Below are 17,615 nucleotides of genomic sequence, written 5' to 3'. Positions count from 1 at the left end.
CTCTGTCCAGAGGATTCTCTAGACAAGAATGCTGGATTGGGTTGCTATTTCTTTGTCTAATTCAGTCAGTAAGTCAGTTCAACTAAAAAATGACTAGTTGCTGATTTAGTCTAAAACCAAAATGCTGTAAGCTTCAGAGTTGTCTGTATTATGGAAAAGTATTTACCATTTCCAATGGTTCCAATTCAGTATTGGGGCAGGTAAAGAGCACACACTAATTTTAAAACAGTCTATATGAAATGAGCCTGTAAAGTCAAAATTCTTACCGACTGGCTAAACTTTTTTTTATGAGAACTTCCTTAACTTGTTGAGGTGAAAGTTTTTGCTTTGGTAAAATGTTTGAGAAGGGAAAGAGGGAAGGAGGTTCCTTGCTTTTCTCCCCACTCTTACCTGTATTAAAAATTACAATGAAATTTCAGGTAACCAGAATAAAATTTTACCTATACTGTTTATTCTGGCTAACACTAGAATAAGGAGAAAGTATATAATAGATGCTAATTGTCCAGTGGTGATGAATGGGTGCTCTACTGGCTATCCTCCAATCCATGTAAGTGTAAGGAGTTCTGCTACTAGAACTCAGAACATGCACTGACAGAATGGTCAGAACATCATACTTCGTTGTTTGGACATATGAGGCAGTGGCATTAGCGCTGCTGCTGCTGCTGAGTCACTTCAGTCCTGTCCGACTCTGTGTGACCCCATAGATGGCAGCCCACCAGGCTCCCCTGTCCCTGGGATTGTCCAGGCAAGAACACTGGAGTGGGTTGCCATTTCTTTCTCCAGTGCATGAAAGTGAAAAGTGAAAATGAAGTCGCTCAGTAGTGTCCGACTCTTCACGACCCCATGGACTGCAGCCCACCAGGCTCCTCCATCCATGGGATTTTCCAGGCAATAGTACTGGAGTGGGGTGCCATTGCCTTCTCTGGGCATTAGCACTAGGAGGCTCTAATCTAGAAATTGAGAATGAACAGAAAAAAATGAAAGATTAATCTTTTTCTTATCTCCATGGGTAAATGTTTTAAACATAATATGTTGTCATATATTTTTATGGTACATGAAATGTGTATTACATATTTTATGTAGCTCTTTTATTTAGAATATGCACAAGGCTCATACGATTGTTAATGTAAAAATACTCATGATATACAGTGTAGTAAGGGAAAATCTCAATAATTAGCCTAATCATTCTATCCTAATTCTTACTTTATTTATCCTAAACAATACTTTATTCCTAGTAATTGGTCATGTGACATAACCTATGAATATGGCTATTTTTTTGTCTCTATCCTTAACCACGGTGCTTCTAATGATTGGTTAAGTTTCAGAACCATTACTGTAGGTCGCTGGTTCTCAACTGAGGGCAGTTTTGTTCCCCAGGGGACATTTAACAGTGTTACTTTTGGTTGTCACAACTAGGGAGGGTTGGGTTGCTACTGGCATCTAGTAGGTAGAGGTCAAGGATATTGCTAAATATTATACAGTGTACAGGGGAGCCCTCTCCCCATCCAAACAAAAATCCCACCCAAAGTGCCAGTAGTACTGAGATAAGGAAGCCCTGATCTAGATGTAGCAAGGGGAGATTGTATGTCCCAAGCAAGTTATGTCTGGGGTTAGGATGCATTACTCTTTGAATAATACATATCACTCTAGTGCAGAGATTTCAGTTTATAAGAGAATTTCCCGGTGATGTTCTGTTCTGCTTCCTCAGATCCTGCCAGTTTTACTGAGATAACTAAAGACTGTGATGAAAATAAAGAGAATAAAACTCCAGAAGGATCTCAAGGAGAGGTTGATTGGCTCCAGCAGTATGATATGGAGCGTGAGAGGGAGGAACAGGAGCTTCAGCAGGCATTGGCTCAGAGCCTCCAGGAGCAAGTAAGAAATAACTCCATATCTGTCTTTTCCAAGAGATAGAGCAATAATAATAGTAAAAAACGTTTGTTAAGCACTTTATGTCAGGCATTGTTCCAGGTGATTTACATGCAGTAAATCACTGAGCCACCTAAACAAACTAAACTTGCTTTGGGCCTTTTCCTTAGGTTTGAAACAATTACTGATTTTTTTTTTCTTTTACTCCAAGTGCAACAAAATGTCTTGTTGGTTACCTTCTATTACCATGACTTGTTGCGTGCTAAAGCAAGATGGATTACTGGAGATCATTCCTAGTCCAGTTTTATTTTGTAAGCAGTTAAAACAGCCAATATGCGATCATGATTTTATCATTAATATTTTAAGGCAAAGAATATCGGGTCTTAATTTTAACTGCATTTTATCTGGGGAGCTTTAAAAAGAATACTGATGCCAGGGTTGTTCTTTCCCTCAGAAATTCTGATATAATTGATCTCAGATGTGGTCTGGGAGACTAGATTTCTTTCTTCTTTTTTATTTTCCTAAACTTCCAGCAATGATTCTAATGTGCAGGCAGTGTGGAGAACTGCTGCTTTAAAACTGTTTCAGAACCAGCTGTTCTGTATCCTTTTATTTATAAAAAGTACCTCCCTAATTGCCTTGTCATCAAAAATATATATATGTCAAACTGTTTTACAGATTGTTTATAGTAATCATCTGTTTCAGAAAACTTCCTTTCAGTGGAAAAGAAATTTTATTTCTTAGCAGTAGTTCCTCATAGGGCATGCGTGCGTGCTCCGGCATGTCCAGCTCTGCAACCCTGTGGACAGTAGCCCCCTAGGCTCCTATGTCCATAGGATTCCCCAGGCAAGAATACTGGGGTGGGTTGCCCTTTGCAGAAAAAGAGAAAAGAAGGAAAAAGAAAATATTTTAGCAACCTTCCTTTTCACATACTTTTCTTGTCAACTGACCTGGTTAACATTGTCTTCTTTTTCTCAGATGTGAGGATTATGAGATGAAGGTTTCTTTAGTTGGCACACCTTCTTGTTTAGTCGCTAAGTTGTGCACACAACTTTCTACAACCCCTGGACTGTAGCTCCCTGGACTCCTCTGTCCATGGGATATCCCAGGCTAAAACACTGGAATGAGTTGCCATTTCCTTCTCCAGGGGATCTTCCCAACCCAGGGGTTGAACCTATGTCTCCTGTGTTGGCAGGCAGATTCTTTACTGCTGAGCCACCAGGGAAGCCCTGCATAATTCTATTAATTACTAAAAGAGAGTCCTTTACCATCTTGTCTCAATGTAGACTTTATATACTTGGATAAATTTAAGTAATCATATTTCCTCTTAGAGAACACCTCTGTGACTTTCTTGAACACAGTATTATTGCTCCTAGGACTATAATGCAGAATAGCTCATTCTAAGCTTCTTATATATTTAACTTTAAAAACAAGTCTAGAATTGACAAAAGTATAAAACATGCATCCTTTGTAAATGATCTTTTCTCTCAAGATGAAAGGGAAAATTTGTAGTCAACATTTTCCTATTCCTTTTTATAATTAGTATCTAGTTGAGACATTTTCAGAGGTACTTTTTTTTTTCTTTAAAGAAAACCTCAGATATATTAGAAAAGCATAGAAATCTATTAATAGTATTTTGTGGAAATTTTGTTTTACCTTGTTGTCATAGATGTAGGCTCAGTGATGTGGTAGAGCCAGCTCCCTGTCAGCCTAGGAGAGCCCACTATACATAGCTCTTCCCAAATCTGCAGTCAGAGTTACATTGGTAGCTTAAAACTGGCCGTAGTAGGAAGACAGTTTTGGAAAAAGTAAAGAACTTCTCCATCTCTCTCAAGAGGTCATATTCTAAACATTCATAATTTTATAGAAAGCATTATTAGCAAATACTTTCAGAGCAGCTGACTTTATCCTTATTAAGTAAGTTTAATCAATACTTCTTTAAATACCTTAGTTTTGTCCTTGTTCCTTTAGGAGGCTTGGGAACAGAAAGAAGATGATGACCTCAAAAGAGCTACAGAGTTAAGTCTTCAAGGTATGGAGATTACTTTAATTACATTTTTTTTTTGTATGATGAAATGTATCACACACAGGAGTATATCAAATGTTTTTGTCATTTTTAATAACAATAACAAATTTGAACACCTCCCAGGTAAAGAAATAGAACCTTAGAAGTTACTTGTATACCCCTTCCCTCCCTCCCGGAGGAAACCAAACACTCAAACATAATTTTCTCATCTCTTTAGTTTTCCATCTTTTTATTATTTTTCTCTACTGTCTGGAAAGTTTCTCCAACATTATCACCAACTTCAAACTTTTTTTTAGTATTTTATGTCTATTATATTTCTGATTTTTAAGAACTGGTTTGTGATTGCTACTTTTTATAAGATTTTGGGGTAGGGTGGTTCATGAAAGCAATACCATCTCAACTCTGAGGATATTAAACATAGTTCATTTTTTGTGTGTATTTGATGTTTTCATCTCCCTGAGTAGATCTCTTTTCTCCATTTTGCTCTGTCCTGTGTGTTTATTTTGGTCTTTATATTCCATGTTAGAGCCTTTCCTCAGTTATCTAGTAATCCTTAGTCTCTAGTGATCCTTGGCTGTCAATTCATGATTAAGAGTAGGGAACTAAAGACTTCCTGGTGGTCCATTGGTTAAGATTCTGCCTGCCAATACACGGGACACAGGTTCAATCCCTGGTCCAGGGAGATCCCACTTGCTATGGAGGAACTAAGCCTGTGCGCCACACCTACTGAGCCCACACTATAGCCTGAGAGCTGTGAACAAGAGAAGCCACTGCAGTGAGAAGCCCATGCACCACAACAAAGAATAGCCCCAGCTCACCGCAGCTAGAGAAAGCCCACGCACAGCAGTGAAGACTCAGCACAGCCAAAAAATAAATAAATAAATCTTTTTTATTAAAAAAAGAGTAAGGGACTAAAAAGATTATTGGAAGCTCTGAGTATATGAATAGCTAGAGCTTGTCAACTTTGAGTTTTATAGGATTTTGCTATTTAGGGGATGGTATTAATATTTTAGGCCTCCTCTTGGGCTGGTAAGATTCCTAAAGAAAGTGTTCTAGTTTTATGCCTTTGCCTAAAGGTAAAAGATGTTGCTGCCAGAGTTCTGGAAGCAACGTATAGGAATAGGGCCTACTTCGGGTCAGGGTGGGAGTTACATCTTTGAATATGCACACTGTGGTCTCCTCCCATTTTCGGTATGGTAGTCCCTTGTGTCTGGAATCCCCCAATCCAGAGACTGTTTTACAAACTCTCCAGAGAGCAAAGCTCTAGACTTCGGTCATTGGCTAGCAGCATAAAGTAGGGCGGAGGGGTGGCTCTAGGAGTCTGTAACTCAAACAGCTTTTCCCTAATCCTTATTTTTATCCTCTTCTTAGCCTCCAATTTCAGAGGTACCTGGTATTTCCAGGTTGTATCTTTTGAAGACCCTGTGATATAAATTGGATTGGTTCTCAACTTTTGCATTACTGACTTAGGTTTTGGCTTTGACTATCTTAGGTCTGCTAAGTCTGTCACCCCTGGATATTCCAGCTTCCAGAATTTTGATGCTATAATCTCTTCCTGTTCTTCCCATTCTTAAGTATTCATGACTTTTATTTTTATTTTATTTTTTTTATTCATGACTTTTAAACAAGCGTAAAACAAGTCTTTGTTTCTGTACAAATGCTCCTGGGATTTTTTATTTGAAGCCATTAGTAGAGATGGATTCTTCCAGTGCAAGCACATCATTAAGGAGGAAAAAAAAATGGATCTTGGATTTTTTTATCTATTTAGTGTATTTTAGGTAAAACTTAGTTCAATGTTGAATTTCCATTATTTTTGTTCAAAGTATGATTTAATATTGAAGAAAATGAAAGGATGTTGATCTTTTTATGGTCTCTTTTCTATGAGATATTTTATGTTTGCTGGTGGCACCTATAATATGCACCAGCAACATATTGCAACATATGCAACAAATTATATTCTAGACAAATAATTTATATATGTCTGACTCTACACATGGACATCACCAGATGGTCAATACTGAAATCAGATTGATTATATTCTTTGCAGCCAAAGATGGAGAAGCTCTATACAGTCAGCAAAAACAAGACCAGGAGCTGACTGTGGCTCAGATCATGAACTCCTTATTGCCAAATTCAGACTTAAATTGAAGAAAGTAGGGAAAACCACTAGACCATTCAGGCATGACCTAAATCAAATTCCTTATGATTATACAGTGGAAGTGAGAAATATATTTAAGGGACTAGATCTGATAGATAGAGTGCCTGATGAACTATGGATGGAGATTTGTGACATTGTACAGGAGACAGGGATCAAGACCATCCCCATGGAAAAGAAATGCAAAAAAGTAAAATGGCTGTTTGAGGAGGCCGTACAAATAGCTGTGAAAAGAAGAGAATTGAAAAGCAAAGGAGAAAAGGAAAGATACAAGCATCTGAATGCAGAGTTCCAAAGAATAGCAAGGAGAGATAAGAAAGCTTTCCTCAGCGATCAATGTAAAGAAATAGAGGAAAACAACAGAATGGGAAAGACTAGAGATCTCTTCAAGAAAATTAGAGATACCAAGGGAACATTTCATGCAAAGATGGGCTCGATAAAGGACAGAAATGGTATGGACCTAACAGAAGCAGAAGATATTAAGAAAAGGTGGCAATAATACACAGAAGAACTCCACAAAAAAGATCTTCATGACCAAGATAATCATGATGGTGTGATCACTGACCTCGAGCCAGACATCCTGGAATGTGAAGTCAAGTGGGCCTTAGAAAGCATCACTATGAACAAAGCTAGTGGAGGTGATGGAATTCCAGTTGAGCTCTTTCAAATCCTGGAAGATGATGCTGTGAAAGTGTTGCACTCAATATGCCAGCACATTTGGAAAACTCAGCAGTGGCCACAGGACTGGAAAAGGTCAGTTTTCATTCCAATCCCAAAGAAAGGCAATGCCAAAGAATGCTCAAACTACCGCACAATTGCACTCATCTCACACGCTAGTAAAGTAATGCTCAAAATTCTCCAAGCCAGGCTTCAGCAATACGTGAACCGTGAACTTCCAGATGTTCAAGCTGGTTTTAGAAAAGACAGAGGAGGAGAAGGCAATGGCACCCCACTCCAGTACTCTTGCCTGGAAAATCCCATGGACGGAGGAGCCTGGTGGGCTGCAGTCCATGGGGTCGCTAAGAGTCAGACACGACTGAGCAAGTTCGCTTTTACTTTTCACTTTCATGCATTGGAGAAGGAAATGGCAACCCACTCCAGTATTCTTGCCTGGAGAATCCCAGGGACGGTGGAGATTGGTGGGCTGCCGTCTATGGGGTCGCACAGAGTCGGACACGACTGAAGTGACTTAGCAGTAGCAGTAGCCTTTAAATCCAAATGCTCTGGTGGCTCATCCTCCAAGCGCAGGACCCCCAGGCTGGGGATCCTGATGTGGTGCTCAGAACCCTCAAAAAAAAGAAAAAAAAAAAAGAAAAGACAGAGGAACCAGAGATCAAATTGCCAACATCCGCTGGATCCTGGAAAAAGCAAGAGAGTTCCAGAAAAACATCTATTTCTGCTTTATTGACTATGCCAAAGCCTTTGACTGTGTGGATCACAATAAACTGTGGAAAATTCTGAAAGAGATGGGAATACCAGACCACCTGACCTGCCTCTTAAGAAACCTATATGCAGGTCAGTAAGCAACAGTTAGATCTGGACATGGAACAACAGACTGCTTCCAAATAGGAAAAGGAGTACATCAAGGCTGTATATTGTTACCCTGCTTAATTAACTTCTATGAAGAGTACATCATGAGAAACACTGGGCTGGAAGAAGCACAAGCTGGAATCAAGATTGCCAGGAGAAATATCAATAACCTGAGATATGCAGATGACACCACCCTTATGGCAGAAAGTGAAGAGGAACTAAAAAGCCTCTTGATGAAAGTGAAAGAGGAGAGTGAAAAAGTGGGCTTAAAGCTCAGCATTCAGAAAATGAAGATCATGGCATCTGGTCCCATCATTTCATGGGAAATAGATGGGGAAACAGTGGAAACAGTGTCAGACATTATTTTGGGGGGCTCCAAAATCACTGCAGATGGTGACTGCAGCCATGAAATTAAAAGATGCTTACTTCTTGGAAGGAAAGTTATGACCAACCTAGATAGCATATTGAAAAGCAGAGACGTTACTTTGCCAACAAAGGTCTGTCTAGTCAAGGCTATGGTTTTTCCTGTGGTTATGTATGGATGTGAGAGTTGGACTGTGAAGAAAGCTGAGCGCCGAAGAATTGATGCTTTTGAACTCTGGTGTTGGAGGAGACTCTAGAGTCCCTTGGACTGCAAGGAGATCCAACCAGTCCATCCTAAAGGAGATCAGCCCTGGGTGTTCTTTGGAAGGAATGATGCTAAAGCTGAAACTCCAGTACTTTGGCCACCTCATGCGAAGAGATGACTCATTGGAAAAGACTCTGATGCTGGGAGGGACTGGGGGCAGGAGGAGAAGGGGATGACAGAGGATGAGATGGCTGGATGGCATCACCGACTCGATGCACGTGAGTTTGGGTGAACTCTGGGAGTTGGTGATGGACAGGGAGGCCTGGCATGCTGCGATTCATGGGGTCGCAAAGAGACATGACTGAGTGACTGAACTGGACTGAACAAATTATATTCTCTTTTTCAGTTTCATTCCTTTCTTAAGAGTATTGTCCTCTTTGATATACATATGTTTAAAACAAAGGGAAACATTTCTTTTACAGATAACTGGTGTCTGAATTGTTATTCCCTAGAGTAGGCTGGGTGAGTTGGAACCCTAATAATAATATGTCTTTTGTTTCTTAGGATGATAAAATATGTACTTCCAGATGTATTTCCTTTTCCCAACTATATCTCTTTGTGTCTATTCTGAGAGCTTTTACAAGACTTTGTCTTTGTGTTCTTTAGAGTTTAACAACTCTTTTGTGGATTCATTGGGTTCTGATGAGGATTCTGGAAATGAAGATGTTTTAGATATGGAGTACACAGAAGCTGAAGCTGAGGAACTGAAAAGAAATGCTGAGGTGGGTGACATATTCCTTGTGTAAAACAACTGGTCACGTTATCACTACTCCTCCTCCTGCTCCTTATCTTCAAAGGACTCGGTCATTGTCCATTGCAGGTTCATTTCTGCCCCTTTGGCAGCCATCAAATGGTCCTCACTTTTCTCTTGAGCTTTACTTCTCATTACTTACACAGAATATTCAAAACAGAAAGAGAAAAACAAACAAACAAAAAAAAAGAAATACATTCTTGACAGCCTCATGTACATGTTCCGTTCAGTTCAGTTGCTCAGTCATGTCCGACTCTTTGCTACCCCATGAATTGCAGCACACCAGGCCTCCCTGTCCATCACCAACTCCTGGAGTTCACTCAAACTCATGTCCATTGAGTCGGTGTTGCCATCCAGCCATTTAGGTAATAACTTAGTAATAGCTCTCAAAGTTACATATATGTTAAATCACCTTCAGTTTTACCAAAATTATTTTATCTTTAAGGTTAAATACTAAAACTAGTTGATTGTTACTCAGTGAAAACTGTTGAATTAATAACTTTTAACTAGAGCACTTGGAATCTTTTTTTAACCCTTTTTTCCCCTAAATAATTGCTTTTTTCCCATTTTCTAATTTTTTTTTATAATTTTAATTACCCAGATCCCACTGTTCTAACTTCTGTTTATTTTAATTTTTAGCTAACACTGAGCATTTAAATTTTCTTTTTTCATTATAATATCAAGGAACTGTGTATGATTATAATGTTTTCTATATTTAGGATTTTCTTCTTTAAGGAAATCCTCAGAAATAAATTACTGCATCAAAGTATTTGAACATTTTAATTGTTTCTGTCTTCAGTTCAGTTCAGTTGCTCAGTTGTGTCCAACTCTTTGCGACCCCATGAATTGCAGCACGCCAGTCCTCCCTATCCATCACCAACTCCCAGAGTTCACGCAGACTCACGTGCATCGAGTCGGTGATGCCATCCAGCCATCTCATCCTCTGTCATCCCCTTCTCCTCCTGCCCCCAGTCCCTCCCAGCATCAGAGTCTTTTCCAATGAGTCATCTCTTCGCATGAGGTGGCCAAAGTACTGGAGTTTCAGCTTTAGCATCATTCCTTCCAAAGAACACCCAGGACTGATCTCCTTCAGAATGGACTGGTTGGATCTCCTTGCAGTCCAAGGGACTCTCAAGAGTCTTCTCCAATACCACAGTTCAAAAGCATCAGTTCTTCAGCGTTCAGCTTTCTTCACAGTCCAATTCTCACATCCATACTTGACTACCTATAGCTATATTTCTTTCCAGTTTCTTCCCAAAATTATGTTGTATAGTAATGCCTAAAGTGCATGAATATCACTTTTCAGTTTTATTTTCTTTTCCTTAAAATATTTAAAATATAAAAGTTTATCTATAATCCCTTCAACAATATAGCACCTGTTTTCATTATTTTCATTCTGTTTTTTAGTACTTAACCATTAACATTATCTATTCATAGAGATCTGTAGTTATATTGTGTATGCTCATGTAGGTTTTAAAAACAAGTTAACATTTTGCTAAACCATGGTTTTGTTTTTTTTTTTCCTTAAAATAACTGAATAATATTGAACTCTGTTGAAATACCTGTAACCTTTATTACTGGGCGTATTTTTAGTTCCAGTTATTCATTATTATAGATAATGCTACAGTGAATAGTTTTATATATATATACATTTTCTTCTTTTTAATTATTTTCTTAGAATAAATTCTTAGTTGGGAGTATAATTCTTGGTTCAAAGGATATGAACAGTACCAACCACTGAGTTTTTTATTGAGTCTAACCCCTCACACATTGAAACTTCCCCATGTCAGCTCTGATAATAAATTCAGTGTTTTGCTTTTATACAAATTAAGAGTTAAAAGTCATGCCCACTTCTGTTTTCCAGACAGGAAATCTTCCTCATTCCTATCGGCTCATCAGTGTTGTCAGTCACATTGGTAGCACTTCGTCTTCAGGTAAACGGACATTAGGATTTCAGCATTTTATAAATGGACCAGTCAGCATTTACTCCTTATTGAGTTTCTCTGAGCCTAGCTTTGTGAGGTGTGAGTTGAATGCATCACAGAAAACTTTGAACCCTGGGGGCTCCTTCTCAGAGCCTTAGCCAAGAGGCAGACTGCTGAGGAGGAAAGAACGCCAGCTTTGAGATTGGGCCCAAGTCCACATAAGTGACCCCAGCCCAGGGTCATCCTGGGGTGCCATGAGGCACCAGAGCAAAGGTGTGTCACTTGCAGGAGGTGCTCAATAAATCAATCTTTTGAGAAAAAAGAAAAACTTTGAAATATTTTCTTTTATCACATTGTATGTGTTAATAGGTGCAGCTGTTCTGATTTCTCTATTCACAAATGACCCAGATTTTCCTAAGCAAAATACATATATCACAAAAGTTGTCCTGGCATAGCATATTTGCCCCTTTCTGTTTAGTCGCTCAGTCGTGTCCGACTCTTTGCAACCCCATGGACTATAGCCCGTCAGACTCCTCTGTCCATAGGATTCTCCAGGCAAGAATACTGGAGTGGGTTGCCATTTCCTTCTCCAGTATTCCCCCCTTAAATTTCTGTAATTTTTTAATGGGTTTTGGAAATATTGTTGGAAGTAAGGTGAAATGGGTTGACTGTTTCTGCCACTTCCTACACCTGAGAATAATTCAATATTTTATTTTTAAAAATTTAATTTTTATTTCTTTAAGGTCACTACATTAGTGATGTGTACGACATTAAGAAGCAGGCATGGTTTACATATAATGACCTAGAGGTATCTAAAATCCAAGAGGCTTCTGTGCAGAGTGATCGAGATCGGAGTGGCTACATCTTCTTTTATATGCACAAGTAAGAAGCGTTGCCCAGTCTGAAGTTTTTGGCTAAAAATCTCCTAAACTCTTTTCTTTTTCCTTTAAGGATAAAATGTACCCATCAGTTAAATTGGTTGACAATTTATTATTTTTATTAGGGCTCATATCTTGATATTTCCAAAATGATGTTTCTCTTAACTCAGCATTAATTATTCTTCTCACAGTAAAATGTAGATATAGAGCTTAAGAGCTTATTATGATGGAAGCTGTCCTGTTATTGTCTTTCATTATATCAGCTAGAAGATCTGAGTTCCATAGATAGGAAATACATAGCCTTTCTATCAAAGCTAGTTGTTGCCATTCCCCCCTAAGTATTTTCAAGAATCAGCACATGGGGTTAAGATGATAATAAAATGAATGAGCTGCTTATTTAATATAATTTAGGCATCAAATGGGATAATGCAGGCTTTATCTATGTCTATTTTTCTGTCTGTCCTTGTATTTGCTCACTGAATTTCCTGTTTAATTTTTTTTGTTTTATTTTAAGGGAGATATTTGATGAGCTGCTGGAAACAGAAAAGAACTCTCAGGCACTTAACCTGGAAGTGGGGAAGACCACTCGTCAGGTTTCATGAGGAACAAACCCCTGGGTTGGCAGTGTGCACTGCATATTCTCTCTTACTGCCACCCACTTCTCTTTCCTCTGCCTGAGAAGAATTTGGAACTCTACTTGATGCGGGAGCAACAAACAGCTCAGGGCCAAACCAAAAGACGAGAACTGCAATTATGCGGAACGCTCCATATTAATTGTTTTATGGAAACTGGTCTCACATCTGTAGCTGATTATCCTTTTTTTTCTCCTACAGGAGTGGCACTTCCTTTTGTCTTAGGAATACATGTTGTAAATATATATATATATGTACATACACACATATTTGTGGAATGAATGGAGCCTTAAACAGTTAGAATAGGCCACCAGAGTATGCCTGCTCAAAATTAATAGCACAGCAGTTTGGAAAAGAAAAGTTGTCAAAGAGTCCATTCACTTGAGAAATGTATGAGGATATACATATCATTTGGCATTTAGCTTTTATGTTCCTTGAGTAATTTCACTCAAGTTTGATCTTTCATGTGTGTTTCTTATTAGTAAAGTTCACTGGAAAGCCAGCTCTCCATGTTACACTAATGACAGTTTGTCCTCCCGGCAAAGGAGGGGCATTTCTGCCATCTGACTTGAGGAGCTTTTATAAAAAATATATATATATTTCATGGATTTGTAATGCTTTTGCTGTTTACATGCAGTCCCAAGAAATGGATTTTTGGTGCTTTGGAATGTGCTGTGTTGCCACATTTGATATTCATTGTACACTTTGTTTTCTTTGAAAAGAATCTTCACACAGTATGTTCATTGTGTATCATCTGTATTATTGTGATGAAGATAGAATCTTTTTTTTTTCTTCTGTGTCATTCTTCCATGGAGCAAGCATTACCCTAACAGACTGAAGCAAAAACTGTAAGAGGTAGGAAAGTGATGTCCCAGTTGGGACTCCCCAACAAGAATACCTAAGGAAAATGAAGAATACTAGCATCTCTGTCTCCCAGACATAGAGAGGTCAGGAGGAGTATTCTTGTGTTCAAGCTGAAACTCTGGACCACTAAAGCTGAAAGCCCTGCTGCAAAGGTGAAATTGAGCACGCGAGCTGCGGGAAAAGCTTAACCATTAATCATTTGCCTTGCTGTTCAAACAGGGTGAGAATTAAAATGTGATAGGTTTAGGTAATTCCAGAAGCTAACAAATAACAAAGGTGCATAATAGATTTATTACTTTTTAGGTGCTTTGAGTTGAGGTCAAATGGGGGTGCAACATTTAAGTGAGTTATATCACTCAGCTGACATAACCTGCTTGGTTAAGCAGCTTGTGAAACCATATAAAGAATGAGTTTGAGAGTAGAATTCTCTGTTCCTAAAATAAATTTGTGAGGCCAGGAATCATTAGGATCACACAGAGTTAAGTATAGCAAAATGAAACCTTCAACATTTTCTTTCATTTTTAAGTCCATCATCACAGAAGATGTAACATCTTTTCTAGAAGATTGCCTTAAGAGAGCTCCAGCCCTACTCTTGAAACTTGGATATGAAAAAAAAAAAAAGAAAAGAAACTTGGATATGTTCTGACATAGTAACCTGTTCTAAAATATTGAATCTTTCAATTGTAAGTGGCCCCAGCACTTTTGCTTAACTACTGATGAAAGCTTTGTCTCCTACCTGTCAATGTCGTGAATGTTGCTGAATGGTGTGGTGGTAGGACATGCAGGAGCAGTATAGAGCAGGGGAAAATACTTGTTTAAAAAGCTAGCTTTTAAAATTTTGTTTCCACTAGGGAGGCTTTTTTTTTTCCCCTTGGGAAAAAAAACTATTTTCTCATATATGAGTGAAGTGGTAATCAAATTCTTTAGCTATTTATTACTTCTCTGTGTCTATACTTGAGAGTTTGAGAGAGGTGCTTTTAAAAATGGGAATGATTTGACGTGAGTGGGTGCATTTAGGGCATTTAAACAAGTAGAAGTGATGCCGTAAGCCCAGGTTGCCCATGAGTATCCTTGTTTGACTTGCTTTTCGTAGCTTGTGTGTATGGTTTTGAAGTACACTTGGCTTAAACCTAATTTAATTTGCTCTTCATGTCTCGGGCAGGACTTACTAGATCAAACTAGGAGATGAGTTATCTCACTGCTCGTATACTTGCACGTTTGGGACTTGAAGTTCCGTAGATACGTCTGTTGTTTTGGCCTGGTCAGCCTTCCTTTCTCCCTTCACTCCTTCAGCTATTACCCCTTTCACTACTAAGTTAATTTCTCATTTTGGTTCCGTGAAGGGTTAATGACTACAGATGGAAAGCAGCCAGACCATATTGATGGGGTTTGTTTTCTGTTTTTTTTTTGAGCTGACAGTATTTATTTTAAAATTACCGGTAGATTATATTTTTTGTGCAGTTTGCTCAGAATCAGAAGATGGGGCACTTGACATGTTAGTGCCAGAAAGGGACAAAATAGGTAAGGACAGAGTGCTTCAGTTCCAGGCAGCTTGCACAATAACTAATATTCCTATTGAAAATACCAAATACGGTTACATTACTTTAAATGACTTTGAATTGAAACTTGACAGTACTTAATTTTACACACAGTTCATCTTAATTGGAATATTTTGAACGGGAAAATGAAACTAAAATTCAAACATTAATTCTTACCACCTAGTATTACTACAAAGGATTGGAAAGTTGCAGGTGGCCAGATGTTACTATCATTTTAGAAGTCCAAACTATAATTTAGGCTTACAGGAAGATAGATTCTGTTGTGTTGGGAATATGTATGTGTGTACAAACTCTGAAGTTTTGTCTCAGCAGAATAGAAAAAGAAGCAAATCCATGAATTATTCTTCTATTTGTATTTTGATTCCAAGAGCTACTTGTTTACTTGCCGTGGTCTGTTAATTTCAGACCTAACTTAATGGCTCAATAACAAATGTAAATATGTTTACGTTTTAAGAAGTATACAGTGATACTTAAAGATCAGTTCATTAACTCTGGGAGGCAAGTACTAGATATTTATTTCTCTCCTTGGTCAAGTGTAAAATTCTTCTAAAAGAAAAACTTGTAAGACCTCAGCAAGTGAATTCATGAATTTACTTATTCTTCCATACTGCAGTTACCATTATGTATCTCTATAAATACACTTCTACACATGTACAGCTGAATATGTAGTTGTATAATGAAAACTATTTGGAAACACCTAAATTAAAGAGATTCTTGGCAGTTTCTCATATGTAATTGAGCATGACGAGTGTAGAGAGAGCATGGGGGTTGGAGACAGGGAAAGAAAAGGTACTTTGTAAACTCATTTGTGATCTACTGGAAAGAGATTATACTAAGTAAAAATTACCCTTCTTCCTCTTTCTTCTCTGTCCTCTGGAGTGACTACAGTGTATGTTCTTAGTACTTTTTGCCCTGTTTAAGTGATTCCCCTGAAGTGGTCTTTTATTTTAAGTCAGGGAAGCAGAGCTGGATCTCCCAAGTGGATCCTGTATATACATGGAGATTTTCAGAAAAGTCACCAGCAACCCAATACTAGATGCAAGTCACACAAAAGTATCCCCCCCAAAACAGATACATCTTTTTCTTTCTCCCCATCTTGCTTTACACCAAATAATGCTCTTTAAGTTGTGTACAAAAACAGATTTCTTCCCTCTTAACATCTTTCTGATGTGTTACTTCAGAATTCTAATTTTGTCTCTGTTTCTTATTAACATCTGAAAAAAATATATATATATATTTTATTGGAAGACAATAGTTTGTTAGGCCTTGAGAATTTTGTGACAGATTTCTTTTGCTGTGTCTCACCACGACCACTGACTCCTTTATGGCATGCTTTGATTACTAAACTTCAGACAGACTCTTTTGTTGTATCACATATATTTATACACAGAAAATTTTCCTTTCCGTGTGTGCTATGTATCTGAGGTTTTCAAGTTTAAAAAATGTGCCAGTATGGATATAAGCCGTTGATTTCAGTCATTTGGACTTAAAAAGTGCAGAGGTTTGAAGTACATGTCCACTGCTGTCTGAATAGAGTAGATGAGGGTCTGGATCAGGACTGGAGTTGATTGGGTCCAATGCCAAAACGAGCAGTCATCTGGACTGGTCTGTCTCAAGAACAGAGGGGTGGAAGAGAGACACACCTTGTCTTTAGGTTTACCCCCACTCTTTTCCTTCCATCTCCAACTTCTCTGGCCTATCTCAGTGTTGTTTGTTTATGCTACAGAGAGAACAGAAGTAAGCTTCTTCATCTTTACCTAGTTGAGCCACTACCAGGCAAACCTGGCAGCTTTGGCCACATTATTTGTGAGGTGGTTTTCTTTGTGTTCAGAGTGACTTTTGATTCTGATTCGTTATTTTGTATGGAGCGGCACTTTATCTGTGTTTTAGCAGAACTGTTCCTCTGTACCCTTTACGGTTTTTTCTTGTTTTTTGTTTACCTTTTAAATTATGCATAGAGTTTTTTTGTGTGTGAAATTAAAGCCTTTATTAACCTTGTGTTGTTTGGCTGTTTATTTCTGAGGACACATTCTTGCAGACACCTCACCAGTTGAAGTTGTGAAAATCACATTCTGTTGGTCTTCTGACTTGGACTTTGAAGCAACACTGTTGTACCTTAAAGGGAGTGGGGCCGCACACCTAGTATGGCTGAGTCAGCACCAGCCTTCTCTGAGGAGCCTGTGAAGCTCTGCAGAGGTTCTGCACAACAGTTTGTAAATCCAACATTGGCCTAAACTGTGTTCTTCCTTTGCCTTACTATTAAGAGTATCAGGGAGAAGGTGAAATAGTGTTGGCATTTCGTACTTGCTGTTAGGCCCCTAGCCCAGGCCCAGTGGGTATGTGTTTCTCACTGGGTACTGGTTAGTGAGTGTTGTGGAACCTCTTAAATAGGGCCATCACCTGGATCATTCAGCTCTTCCAAAGAACAAGTCCCTTTAACTTATCACCTGAGGAAGGCAGTAACTTCCTTCTATGTTAAATACATGTAAATTTATTTACGTAAATACATGTGAAAAAGAAAAGCCATTACTCTGGGAAAGATGTAAAACTGAAAAATGCTTCGGCCCACCTGCCATAATTAAAGATGAGCCATGATAAAGCCCTAGGGGAGGCTCTCCGTAACTGAGGTTCCATGGAGTGCTGGGTTGCTCGTCTCAGAAGGGAAAGCACTAGAGCAGAAGGCGTTGAACGTGATGCAACACCCCTGGACAAAAACAATGCAGCCAGCTTCCTGAGAGCTGAAATTGGGACCACAGTCTCCTTATAGAGGAATCATCTTTCTGGAAGAACAGGTAGAT

At 38.6% G+C, this 17,615-nt stretch overlaps 1 protein-coding gene across 8 annotated transcripts in view; it reads left to right on the top strand.

Moving 5' to 3' along the window:
- USP37 (ubiquitin specific peptidase 37) overlaps positions 1–16,815 on the top strand; it is an 85,494-nt gene extending 68,679 nt beyond the window's left edge. For all 8 annotated transcript variants that reach the window (XM_024999419.2, XM_010802319.4, XM_024999416.2 and 5 more), the window contains 6 exons: positions 1,709–1,875; positions 3,841–3,901; positions 8,815–8,930; positions 10,824–10,893; positions 11,628–11,766; positions 12,277–16,815. In XM_024999419.2, the coding sequence (XP_024855187.1) occupies positions 1,709–1,875; positions 3,841–3,901; positions 8,815–8,930; positions 10,824–10,893; positions 11,628–11,766; positions 12,277–12,364 (641 nt within the window). In that variant the 3' untranslated portion in view covers positions 12,365–16,815. The remainder of the gene's footprint in view (positions 1–1,708; positions 1,876–3,840; positions 3,902–8,814; positions 8,931–10,823; positions 10,894–11,627; positions 11,767–12,276) is intronic.
- Positions 16,816–17,615: the final 800 nt, after the last annotated feature.

Source organism: Bos taurus, chromosome 2 (assembly GCF_002263795.3).
Source record: "Bos taurus isolate L1 Dominette 01449 registration number 42190680 breed Hereford chromosome 2, ARS-UCD2.0, whole genome shotgun sequence".
Lineage (NCBI taxonomy): Eukaryota > Metazoa > Chordata > Mammalia > Artiodactyla > Bovidae > Bos > Bos taurus.
The sequence above is the reverse complement of the archived record's forward strand: the minus strand, read 5'-3'. Positions and strand labels throughout refer to the sequence as shown.